The sequence below is a fragment of the Mustela lutreola genome, chromosome 8 (assembly GCF_030435805.1).
Source record: "Mustela lutreola isolate mMusLut2 chromosome 8, mMusLut2.pri, whole genome shotgun sequence".
NCBI classification, from domain to species: Eukaryota; Metazoa; Chordata; class Mammalia; order Carnivora; family Mustelidae; genus Mustela; species Mustela lutreola.
Genome location: NC_081297.1, coordinates 72,121,942 through 72,135,252, shown reverse-complemented (window position 1 = coordinate 72,135,252; position 13,311 = coordinate 72,121,942). Strand labels below are relative to the sequence as shown.

General features: G+C 37.5%; 1 protein-coding gene across 2 annotated transcripts in view; it reads right to left on the bottom strand.

Annotated features, from left to right (window-relative positions):
* The window catches only part of GXYLT1 (glucoside xylosyltransferase 1), a 60,471-nt gene that overhangs the window by 34,558 nt on the left and 12,602 nt on the right, over nt 1-13,311 (bottom strand). For both annotated transcript variants that reach the window (XM_059185629.1, XM_059185631.1), the window contains 2 exons: nt 5,890-6,061; nt 3,047-3,172 (listed from right to left, as the gene is read on the bottom strand). In XM_059185629.1, the coding sequence (XP_059041612.1) occupies nt 3,047-3,172; nt 5,890-6,061 (298 nt within the window). The remainder of the gene's footprint in view (nt 1-3,046; nt 3,173-5,889; nt 6,062-13,311) is intronic.

The following is a 13,311-nucleotide window of genomic DNA, read 5'->3' as shown; positions in this document are numbered from 1 at the left end:
CAGAAAATAAGGCAATTTATAAAATGTGATACTACAGTGATTCAACATAAAAATTTTGTTTTACAGCAACCTCTTCGACCTCAGGCACAGCAACTTCCTCCTAGAAACATCGCCAAAGGCAAGGGAAGCAAGGGCAAAAATGAACTATTGGGACTTCATCAAGATCAAAAGCTTTTGCACAGCAAAAAATCGACAAAACCAAAAGATAACTGACAGAATGGGAGAAGATATTCACAAATAACATATCAGATAAAGTGCTAGTATCCAAAATTTATAAAGAACTTACCAAACTCAACACCCACAGAACAAATAATACAATCAAGAAATGTGCAGAAGACATAAACAGACATTTCTGCAAAGAGGACATCCAGATGGCCAACAGACACAGGAAAAAGTGCTCAACATCACTCAGCATCAGGGAATACAAACCAAAACCACAAGGAGATACCACCTCACAACAGTCAGAATGGCTAAAATTAACAAGTCAGGAAATGACAGATACTGGTGAGGATGCGGAGAAAGGGAAACCCTCTTACACTGTTGGTGGGAATGCAAGCTGGTGCAACCACTCTGGAAAACAGATGGAGGTTCCTCAAAAAGTTGAAAATAGAGCTACCCTACCATCCAGCAATCACACTACTGGTTATTTATCCTAAAGATACAAATGTAGTGATCTGAAGTGGCACGTGCACCTGAATGTTTATAGCAGCAATGTCCACAAAAGCCCAACTATGGAAAGAACCTAGATGTCCATCAAGAGATGAATGGAACAGATATGGTATATATATACAATGGAATACTATGCAGCCATCAAAAGAAATGAAATCTTGCATTTATAGGGACATGGATGGAACTAGTGGGTATTATGCTGAGCAAACTAAGTCAATCAGAGAAAGATAATTATCATATGATCTCTCTGATATGAGGAATTTGAGAGGCAGGGTGGAGGGTTGGTGGGGGGTAGGGAAGGAAAAATTGAAACAAGATGGGATTGGGAGTGACACAAACAAGATGGGATTGGGAGGGACAAAAGAGACTCTTAATCTCTGGAAACAAACTGAGGATTGCTGGGGGGGAGGGACAGTGCTGGGTTATGGACATTGGGGAGGGTATGTGCTATTAAGTGCTGTGAAATATGTAAGCCTGATGATTTACAGACCTGTACCCCTGGGGCAAATAATACATTCTATGTTAATTTTTAAAAAATAATAAAATAAAATAAGGAAATCAAGACTCAGAAACAGAAAGTCTGTAGAAAGTCTGAACAAACTCTAAAGCTAGAATTCCAGCATGAACTTTGGAATCCCAAGTTTATTAGAGTTTGCAGTAAACTTGGATATTTTTGGTCCAATCTTTTCATTTTATAAACATGGAAACTGAGACTCTGAGAGAGAATACATGATTTGTTTACTGCATTAGAGATTGTCAGTCCAAGAAACACCAAACCATCCTCTTTCTCATTTGGCCATACTACTGTTTGGCACATTTATAAATACCAATTACTCATTATTGTTTTGGGGGAGAGGCGGTTATTTTATACAGCTTTGCTGTTTGACTAGACTATAAACTATTGAGGGAAGAGCTACATTTTGTTACAATATGCACAGCAGCCTCAAATCCCTTCTCAAACTGATGCGAAAATCCCAGGTGTGACACTTACTAGAAATTCAATAAATGGCTGAATAGTTTATCTCTGGTGAAAAAATTTTTTGTGTGTTTTAAACTTACAAAGTCTATATGAAGTATCTAAAACTTTTGGGGCCTTTTTTTTCCCCCATCCTAATCCCTTATTTGTGTGCCTCTTACAACGGCAACAGAAACTGAGAAAGATCCTAGGATCCAAATTTTTTATGCATGGAAACAAAGTTACCAGTTAGGCAAACTCAGTAATCAAAATTATAACTTTTTTTTTAAGATTTTATTTATTTGACACAGAGAGATCACAAGCAGGCAGAGAGGCAGGCAGAGAGAGAGGAAAGCAGGCTCCCTGCCAAGCATAGAGCCCAATGCGGGGCTCTCAATCCCAGGACCCTGAGATCATGACCCGAGCCAAAGGCAGAGGCTTTAACCCACTGAGCCACCCAGGCGCCCCTCAAAATTATAACTTTAAATCTTACTGATGACCTGGATTCAGTAAACTATATTTTAATACGCTAAGAATTGCTTTGTTCCCTTAAGAATAATAAGGAGCTAAAGTTTCTTCCCCTATAATTTATATACTTTCCACAAACTTGTGAGCTTCTTAAATTCATTATTTCAATTACTATAGATGTAGATGAAATCAATTCAAAATGAACAGATAACCTTGCTTCTGAATATTTTTAGCTAAAAATAATAATAATAATAATCTGGGGCGCCTGGGTGGCTGAGTTGGTTAAGCATCTGCCTTTGGTTCAGGTCATCATTCCAGGGTCCTGGGAAATCAAGCTCTGCATCAGGCTCCCTGCTCAGTGGGGAGCCTGCTTCTCCCTCTCTCTGCCTGCAGCTCCCCCTGCTTGTGTGCTCTTTGTCAAATAAAGAAAAAAAAAAAAAAAAAAGATCAGAGTTTATCACCAGAGAACACTACCAAAGAACAGCTCCACTGAATAAATCATTCTCATTCCCCTTAGAGTTCACATGCTTTAAATTTGGGTCTGTGTTAAAATATAACCAGTAAAGGGTAATGTGGCTTGGTATAAGATAGAAACAACTATTTAATGTTACAATCTACTTCACTTCCCAAATTACAAATGCTGGCAAGAGGCCCCTGGCTCCAGTAACATCTGATAACCTCAATTTCTTCTTAGAAGTAAAACAGTTTATAGCACCTGAGTAAGTTAAAATGTAAGAAATAGTATTTCCAAAGAAATTACTTACATTTTTCATTTTTAACAGATGTTTTCTTTGTAGCTTTTATTTGTTCTATTGAAAGTTTTTTCCCTAATGTTCAAAGGGAAAATTTACATGTATATGTTTATTTAACTCATTTATATGCAACTCTTCATTAATTCATGTGTGTAGAAGCAAAATTAGAAAAAGAAAAAAAATCACTAGAGAAAAAACTTACTGGCAAGAATAATCTCTGGGAAGCACATGGCTTGAAAAGCTTTTTCCATTCCACTGCATTCTCACTTGGAAAAGTTATTGGGTATAATGAATAATTAAATGTCTGCAGAAATGACCAGCTATCAAGCTATTAAAAAAAAAAAAAAACTTAGTTTAGATTATTTCATTTGCAAGTTTCACTGTAAAATTATAAACCACTAGATTATTTTAAAAAGCTAAAAATTAAAGACATTAGATATTATGCTATACACAGTTAAGAGAAAATCAGATTCTTCTTTCCCGCCATTTGTTTACATTCAAATTTTATATATAGTAATATATAATTATATATAATTAATATATAGTAATGTATAATTTAATTAATTTTATAAGACCATATGATTCATATAAATAATTCAGTATAAATTTAAAATAATTTAATCAATTAATTTAAAACAACTTGATTTAATATAGTAATAGTCTAGAAAGACTCCACGGTAAAGATCGGAGGCACAATGAAAGTTAACCACCACAAAATCACAAAGCTGAAAGCCTTGCATGTTGTTCATCTACCTCATCTTTACCTGATACATAAATCCTATCAATTCTTGAATAAATTAAACTCAAAAAAATTAAGCACTAATTTTATTACCAGAGTGTGTATACTAAAAAATGTCTACACTTAAAATCAGACCAATATGAAACTGGTTAGAAAATATTTGTCTATCTGTGTATTTTTAATGTGGATGGATATTCCCTCAATATACTCTACATTCAGTGGGAAGTCTGCTTGAGCATTCTCTCTCTGCCCTACCCCCACGCAAATAATTACATAATTTTTTTTTAAATACAGTATATATTACACAAGTAATCACTCAGCCAGATTTGAACAAAACACTGAGGCTGTGTGTAAGATGAAACAATAATTTCATTTTTTTATTACACTGCCAAAAGTTTCCACAGTTCCCTAGCAATCTGTTGCTGTTCTCTGAACTCTTAAGACAAGAGTAATTCCTCAGTTAATATTTTCAAAAACAATCCAAAGAGATCAAGCTCACAAAAGCATCTATCAAAAATACAGACACCAGAGGCACCTGGCTGGCTTAGTCGGTAGAGCATGCAACTCTTGATCTAAGGGTTTAAGTCTGAGTCCCATATTGGTGTAGAGATTACTTAAAAATAAAATATTTTTTAAAAACCACAGACAGACACTGGGGCACCTGAGTGGCTCAGGGGGTTAAGCCTCTGCCTTCAGCTGAGGTCATCATCCCAGGGTCCTGGGATCGAGCCCAGCATCAGGCTCTCTGCTCAGCAGGGAGCCTGCTTCCCCCCCACACTCTCTGCCTGCCTCTCTGCCTACTTGTGATCTCTCTCTCTCTGTCAAATAAATAAATAAAATCTTTAAAAAAAAATACAGACACTAGATATATTTAAGTAAAGCCTAATACCCCTTGGACTCAAAGGTTTTGTTAGGAAACTGAAAGACTTGAGGTCACAAGTAGTATTTTTCATTCACTATTTTGAACTACTTTAACTTTAGAAAACATCAAATAAATGTTTCTCTACATATTTAGACCAAACATAAAAACCAAATCAGTTTGAAATTTAATTTAGTGTATAGAGAGAGATAAACTGAGATAATGGGGAGGGGGAGAGTCACTATTATTATCTTTACTACTGTCTCAGAACACAAGGTAGTGAGATTTTAGGTGATTTTTCTTTTTCTTAAAAGTTCTTCCCCCAGGGGCGCCTGGGTGGCTCAGTGGATTAAGCCGCTGCCTTCGGCTCAGGTCATGATCTCAGGGTCCTGGGATCGAGTCCCGCATCGGGCTCTCTGCTCAGCAGGGAGCCTGCTTCCTCCTCTCTCTCTCTCTCTCTCTGCCTGCCTCTCTGCCTACTTGTGATTTCTCTCTGTCAAATAAATAAATAAAATCTTTAAAAAAAAAAAAAAAAAAAAGTTCTTCCCCCATATCTATTCTATTCTTCTTGCACAGTAAATTTTTTTTTTATTGTTTAGGAGGCTACATAGCTGTCCTGATTAAAGAGAATATTCTTAACCCTCACAAACAGCTGTAACAGTATGGTTACACAATTAAGTTTAGACCAATAGGATACCCGCAAGACTGTCAGATGCAACTTCTAGAAAATATTTACAGAGGGTAGGAAAGGATTGGCCTTCTTCACTCCTTTCTCCCTTATTTGGTTAAAATATGGGTGTGAGAGCTGAAGAGTGAGTAGACCCCTTGGAGCATGAAGGAGGCGTCTTATATTAAAATGGCTCAGTCATAAGACAGAAGCCAGTGTCCCTGAAGACACAGAGCTACCATATACCACAGACTGCTTACTCTTATGTGAGAGAGAAATAAACTTCTATCTTGTTTAATACACTGTTAGTTTGGGTTTTCTGCCAATATAGCCAAACTGATTGTAACTAATACAAAACCAAAATAATGAACTTTCTTATCAAAACAAAAAGCCACTTCCTTCCATACCGTCAATCTAGAGCTCCCACCCCTGAAAACAAAATTAAAATCTTTGTGCTCACTTTGTTTGAGGCACTCCCAAGCCAATGATGGGAATGAAATTAAGTCATAGGACTTTCAGTCAAATCACCCTAGATCTACAGTCAATGAAATAAAACCTCCATGCTTGTTAAAGGACTTTAAACAATGTACTTCTTTTTGAAAACAAACCTTCCTCTTATACCTAGATCTGGACTCTTAGATGGAGTGGCAGCCCAACTCTAGGAGGGCAGTTAGGTACCGAGTAAATATTTTTGTTCAATGAAGGAATAAAACAACATTCTATGACAGTATATCATTAAATATTCATCTCTAGAGTCTTAACAAAGTCTCGAATACTTACTATGCCTTTAAAACTATCATGTAGTTGATCTTCAGCAAAAATATGGAACTGAAGAGGTCTGATGCTGAAAATGATAGCTGACTTCAACATGGTTACAGTTTCTTCCAGTCTTTCACCACAGGCAACCACAGCGAGGTGCATTCTCTGAATGGGCTGTACATTCAGACCATACCTAACAGAAAAGAGAACCACATTTTCCAACACTTTTAGTATAGGGTAACATGTTAACAACATGTTTTTGACCATGTTCAAAAACTGAAGTTAAAAATTTATACTTAAAAAGCAAAGAAATATCAAATTACACAACAGTACAAGGTTGAACAATTATATATTTCTGCATCCTCAATCAGTCTTTCTCAGCCAATGTTCCTCACTAGGAACCACAAAAAGAACTACTACTTTCTCAATTCTCCCAAGAATAGCACATAAGTAACACCATTCTACACAAGAGAAAAGTTAATTCATTACTCAGACTAGATGCATTGGAGCTTAATTCTCCCAAGGAACCCCCCAAATGACAAAGGGAGCATCACCGACTGAAGATCTTCTGTTCAATTACGTTTTAGCTTTTTTATTTAAAAAAAAATCTCAAAAACATATTGAAATAGAGAGAATAGAATAAATCCCCATGGACCCCTCTCCTAACTGCTATGATCATCCATTCAAAGGTATTCTTATTTCACCTAAAATCCCTCTTCACATCCCCTTCACTAACCAACATATCATTTTGAAGCAAACCCAGACATAAATTCATCCATAAATATTTCAGTATTATACCCAATCTTCAATCATACTAATTATAGGAAGAAGTTTCTTTCACATAAATTTTTTCACCTATAAACATTCAGTTCCACTCACCAAGTAATCAATGAGAGGTAAAAATTTCTGATGTGGTCTAAAATGTATTTAAACACCAGCATGGCATTTTGGAAGGAAAGATTCCCTAAACCCAAGTTACTGGCGTAGGCTATGTCAGACCCTACTTCTAATACAGAACAGGGGTGCAGAGCACTGGGCTTAAGGTACATAATAAAACTCATGCAACTTAACAGTGAACTAATAATAATCCACTAGCATATAAAGAAAAGAATTATGTGTGACTACATTGTTATTAAATAAAATTATTTTTTTTAAAGATTTTATTTATTTATTTGACAGAGATCACAAGTAGGCAGAGAGGCAGGCAGAGAGAGAGGGGGAAGCAGGCTCCCCACTGAGCAAGGAGTCTGATGCAGGGCTCAATCCTGGGATCCCAAGATCATGACCTGAGTCGAAGGCAGAGGCTTAACCCACTGAGCCACCCAAATTTATTCCACAGCAAGACTTCACAGAAGTCTCTACACACAAAGACAAATATTATAAAACCTTCTTAAGAAAATAAGTGAAATGTTCTTCAGGGTTTAAAAAAAAAAAAAAAAAGCCCTCTAAAATCAGTACCAGGTCTGACTCCTCCCAGGCATTTTAGCAAGACTTGTTTTAGTCACACCGCCAGCACTCCTTCCACCAGTTTCTTTGGGAGGAGTCCTGTCAACTACATTGCATTTGCTTTTGGTTATATGCCCCTTTTTAGCAGAAGCATTATATACAGTACAGACTTCAACACCTATAATGATAAAACAAACCATACTTTAAAGATTCACTGCCTACCACCCTGCCCCTAGACCCCCAAAACAGGAAATGATTGCGACCCCCAAAAATTTAAAGTAATCTTCCACCACTAGAGGAAGGGATTACTAAAACCTTGTAATAAGATAAAGGGAAGCAGCCAACCAAGTAATTTGGTTCCAAAATGATTACTGGTCTGTAAAAATGTGCTATATTTTAACCACAGCATGAATAAGAGATAAGTCCCTATAAATTTAAAGAAATATTATCCAAGAGGTCATTTTTTTAAAAGTTTTTTTAAAGATTTTATTTATTTATTTATTTATTTGAGAGGCAGAAAGAGTGAGAGAGCGTATATGAGAAGGGAGAAGGTCAGAGAGAGAAGCAGACTCCCTGTGGAGCTCGGAGCCCAATGCGGGACTCAATCCCAGGACTCCAGGATCATGACCTGAGCAAAAGGCAGTTGCTTAACCAACTGAGCCACCCAGGCACCCCCAAAAGGCCATTTTTAAGTCAAACCTATTTTTCTTTTTTTCTTTTTGAAGATTTTGTTTATTTCTTTGATAGAGACACAGTGAGAGAGGGAACAGAAGCATGGGGAGTGGGAGAAGGAGAAGGAGGCTTCCCGCCAAGCAGGACCCCGATATAGGGCTCGATCCCAGAATGCCAGGATCATGATCTGAGCTGGAAGCAGAAGCTTAAGACTGAGCCACCCAGGTGTCCCTCAAACCTATTTTTCTACAGATAATATAATTAGAAAAAATTCTACAGATGATTCAAACATAATAGCTCACTGCTTCCATGGCTAAATATGGTTGATCATATGGCATCTGGTTGATCATAAATAGGAATTATGACACTAATGAATGATAACACATAGAAGAAAATGAATCCATAAATCTAAGAAGACACTAAATAAAAGGGTTGGGGGAAAGGAAAAACCTTTCTTTAAAAACAAGTATCAGCCAATAATGTAGAAGGAAAGAGAATTCCAAAAAATCACTATTTTGCAATCATCACTGTAACCAGTACCTTGAACAAAAATAATGCATGCTACAACCACAGAGTATCAAGGTACTATCCCCACACATTACAAAGGGGATAAAGGTACTGTTACATGTAGAAGTTAATAGAGTATTTTAGATGATAAATTCTAATACAAACACTGTTAACAGATTTCTAAAACTTAGGAATAGACTTATTTCAAGTAACATTTCTGCTATGAAGGAATCATGTGTCTTCCTTTTTTTATTTTGACAGCACAAAAAGCTTTCAGAGTATTCTTTTTATATATATATATATTTTTTTTATTTTTTTATTTGACACAGAGAGAGAGAGATCACAACAAGTATGCAAAAGTCGGCAGGGTGTGGGAAGCAGGCTCCCCACTGAGCAGAGAGCCTGATGCGGGGCTCGATCCCAGGACCCTGAGATCACAACCCGAGCTAAAGGCAGAGGCTTAACCCACTGAGCCACCCAGGCGCCCAGCTTTCACGGTATTCTTTCAACCTAGTGTTCTCTCTAGAAAATAAAACAATGTTTAATAGTATTTAAGCCAAGAATTAGCATTATAATAAAACATGCAAAGTCAAACCAAATTAAATTTCTGGTAACAATCACCTCCACTAAAAAGTAACAGCTAGGAACCATCCTTAAAAACTTGCAGTTAAGGGGGGTGCCTGGGTGGCTCAGTGGGTTAAAGCCTCTGCGTTCAGCTCAGGTCATGATTCCAGGGTCCTGGGATCAACGAGCTCCGCATCAGACTCTCTGCTCAGCGGGGAGCCTGCTTTCCCTCTCTCTCTGCCTGCCTCTCAGCCTACTTGTGATCTCTGTCAAGTAAATAAATAGAATCTTTTAAAAAAGAAACAAACAAACAAAAATACCTTGCAGGTAAACAAAATGGAAAACTGTGTTCGGAAACATTAATGGCGGGGCGCCTGGGTGGCTCAGTGGGTTAAGCCTCTGCTTTCGGCTCAAGTCATGGTCTCAGGGCCTGGGATCAAGCCCCGCATCTGGCTCTCTGCTCAGCAGGGAGCCTGCTTCCCTCTCTCTCTCTCTCTCTCTCTCTCTCTCTCTCTGCCTCTCTGCCTACTTGTGATCTGTCAAATAAATAAATAAAATCTTAAAAAAAAAAAAAACCATTAATGGCAATTTCCTTACTGTATAGCTTAAAAAGAAAATTTACCTCTCACTATTCAAAAAAAAAAGTGTTGAATTATTATACTAGGTTAAAAAAAACTACTTAAAGAATTGTACAGGGGTGCCTGGGTGGCTCAGTCGGATAGGCATCTGCTTTTGGCTAGCATTGTAATCCCAGTGTCCTGAGATCAAGTCCCACTTAAGGCTTTCTGCTCAGTGGAAGCCTGCTTCTCCCTCTCTCTGCTGCTCCCCCTGCTTGTACTCTCTCTGTCAAACGAATGAATAAAATCTTTTAAAAACAAAAATAAAGAGTTGTATATAATCATGTTTGTTTGTTTGTTTTTAAGATTTTATTCACTTATTTGACACAAAGAGAGAGAGAGAACACAAATAGGCAGAGTGAGAGGGAGACGCAGGCTTCCCACAGAGCAGGGAGCCCAATGTGGGGCTCCATCCCAGGACTCTGGGATCATGATCTGAGCTGGAGGCAGACGCTTAATGACTGAGCCTCCCAGGCACCCTTATATAGTCACTTTTGAAGCAAAATACAATACTTGGAAAAATCTTCAGGGTCTTACGTATAGTATAAAAAAGAAAATCTAGAAACTTAACATGAAATGATGTACTAATTGTTAAAAAATATTTTTAAATAATCTGTACAAATATAGCTCTAAAAACTAGCATGGGCCACTCAAAGTAATACAACTAACACTAAATTCACTTGTAACCACAGATTCCACTAATTGAAAATCAATTCCCTTCATAAAGATTAAATATTTTTAAAACTCCAGCTGCAAAACAAAATTAGTACATTAAAAGAGAATTTTTAAGTAATAACACTAAAATTAGGAGACTGTTTAGAGGTGCCTGGCTGGTTCGGTAGGTACAGCATACAACTCTTGATCTTGGGGTAGTTGAGTTTAAGCCCCATACTGGACACAGAGCTTACTTTAAAAAAAAAAAAAAGACAGAGAGAGAGAGAGAGAGAAACAGATTGCTTAATGAAATAACTAAAACAAAAAAGAAACTAGAATGATATTTATACTCAATGGCAAAAACAGATTATCCTAAGAGAACATAAAATAAGCATTAAAAACTTAAGAGGTAATTATCAATACAGAAAATATAAAGAACATAAGATTAAGAAGCTCAACAAATATGAAAATACATTCATCAAATAATCAACAAAATATAAATCAGTAATACTCTATCATTTTACTCTAATTAATGCTAAAATTTTAATTCCCAACAATGCTAAGGTCATGGTGACACCTGTACATTTACACAATGTTGATGCAAACTTAAATCCATACAGTTTTTAGAACACAATTTAGTAATATAATTCATCCTCTTTAATGAGTATTTGAACTTCTTCCATATGCTAGACACTGGGGATAAGCAAGAAAGCCACAATCCTGACCTCATACAATTTACAGCCACTTGCAAAAAGAAAGAATTTTAAAAGATTTCATGGGAAAGCATGGTAACTGCCTAAATGGGGAAAAAAAAAAAAATAAAGACTTATGGAAGCTCACTATACAAACATCAAAAGTAGCAGTCTGGAAGTGCTGGGGAAAATCATTAGTTATTTACCAGTTGCCATGCACCTTGTTCCACATGGGGCTTAGACGATGAACAGGGTATACCCACAGGGTATCTCTCTGCAAAGCCAACAGTCTGGAAGATGCACAACCACAACAGATTCATAAGCATAGTGATAAAGAGAATACTGAGAAGGGGGAAGCAGTGGGTAGGAAAGGGAAATCGCTGGATAGGAAGGAATGAACACAATGACTAAGGAAATAGGAAGCAAGAGGCTATCAGGAACAACAGTGTGAAAGGAGCTGGGTATAAGAGTCAACCGTGAACTGACATGAACAAAGCCAGCCATAAATCAGGATACAAAATACAGACGAGGGAAGGAATGAGAAACCAGATCATGAATTCCGGTGTAAACGAGAGAGTCTGAGGCATCTGAATCAGCAAGGTAAAAAATGACCAAAATGCAGCTGGAAACTCAGTTCTGGAGCTCAGAAAACAGCTCTGAAGTAAAGCTATCAGTTAAAAAGATAATTCTGAGGGCACCTGGGTGGTTCAGTCAGTCAAGAGGCTACCTTAGGCTCAGGTCATGATCCCAGTGTCCTGGGATTGAGTCCTGTGTCAGGCTCACTACTGAGCAGGAAGCTAGCTTCTCCCTCTCTGTCAATCCCCCGGCTTGAGCCCATTCTCTTCCTCTCTCAGATAAGTAAATAAAATCTTTAAAAATTCATTAAAATTAAAAGATTATTCTGTGACTATCCAGGGAGTGCGGAGAGAAAAGGGCAGAGTCCTAAGGCACATGAATATCGGTCAGGACAGGGAGAGGAGTAGAGAAGCAGAGAGATCAAGTAGCTGAGATCCTTGTCTTAAGAGCCAGAGACTGACAGAGTTTAAACAAAGAGGAAGTGGTAACCAGTGTCAAAGGTACCAAAAAAATTTGGGGCCCAGAAGAACAATTCAGAGGTCAGAGGTGACTTCACAGTAGGGGACGAGGGTTAGTCAGATGGCCAGTGCTGCTCAGACATGCTGAAGAGGGAAGGCGTTTTGTTGTTGTTTAAGAGCATGAAGTCAGTAGATACTCTCACAAGTCTTGCTGATGAAGAGAAACAGAGTGAACAAAGAATTCTTGATGGTAAAAAAGGGTTGAGTGCAGAATGTTGTAGAAATTTTGTGTTTGGTTTTGTTTCAAGAACAGAAAAGACAGGAGAGGTGTGAGCGTTCTGACAAGCTGCTGGGACAAATTCAGTTGGTCAGGAAATGATTTAGTATATACGGATTTGAATTACTAAAAGCCTATGCACATCAAAAGCAGTTTTTCTTTTTTATATGATTTTATGTTCACTGTATAAATTAATTGGGAGAAATAATCCCCTAGATAAGCTTTGATCAAAATAAAAGTCACACACTATAAAGAATTCCAATTGGGGAAGCTGGGACAGGCCTGGGAGGAAAACGGCGCCAGCTAAGGGCCCACTGGTGCCTGGCAAAATGCGGACCTAAGGTCTGTAGTAACTGGGAATTTCAAAGAAGCTTTACCAGGTGGGCAGATAAGCTCTTAGAGTTAGGAAAACTAAGGTGCTATTCAGAGTTAACACTGCAATGTTGGGTGACAATGATAAGGCAATTATATGGCATCTTGGCTCGTCTCCCACGTTCAAACAGAGTAAATAAGAAAGATCCTAAATTCTAAGTAAGAAACTAAGTTTGAGAGATTTTACATAATGATTTGATACATACAACAATATGGTTATAGACATATACTGTGGATTTAATATTACAAGTAGAGAGTGCAACAGAAAAGTATAACTTAAAATCTCAAATTCAGAAAAGTAATAGCACAAGAGTTTACAACATTATGTATCCATCCACATGTAATTCCTTCCAAGGAATACTTGGAAGCATTAGGAAAATAATGAGCTGGAGAAGACAAAACAAGAAAAATAATAAGCAGAGCCTCCAGTATTCAGACTAGATCAACTTCCCTCTGGTACTCTTGTACTCAGTGGAGGGGGAGGGAAGATTACTGCCCATGTTGTAACCTACAAAAGGACCTGGGTTGTACAAATCAGGGTATAGTTTTCAAGCTTACCCAGCTTTCAGAGTGAGTAGATTTATGCCACAAAGCTGGAGATAGCAAAG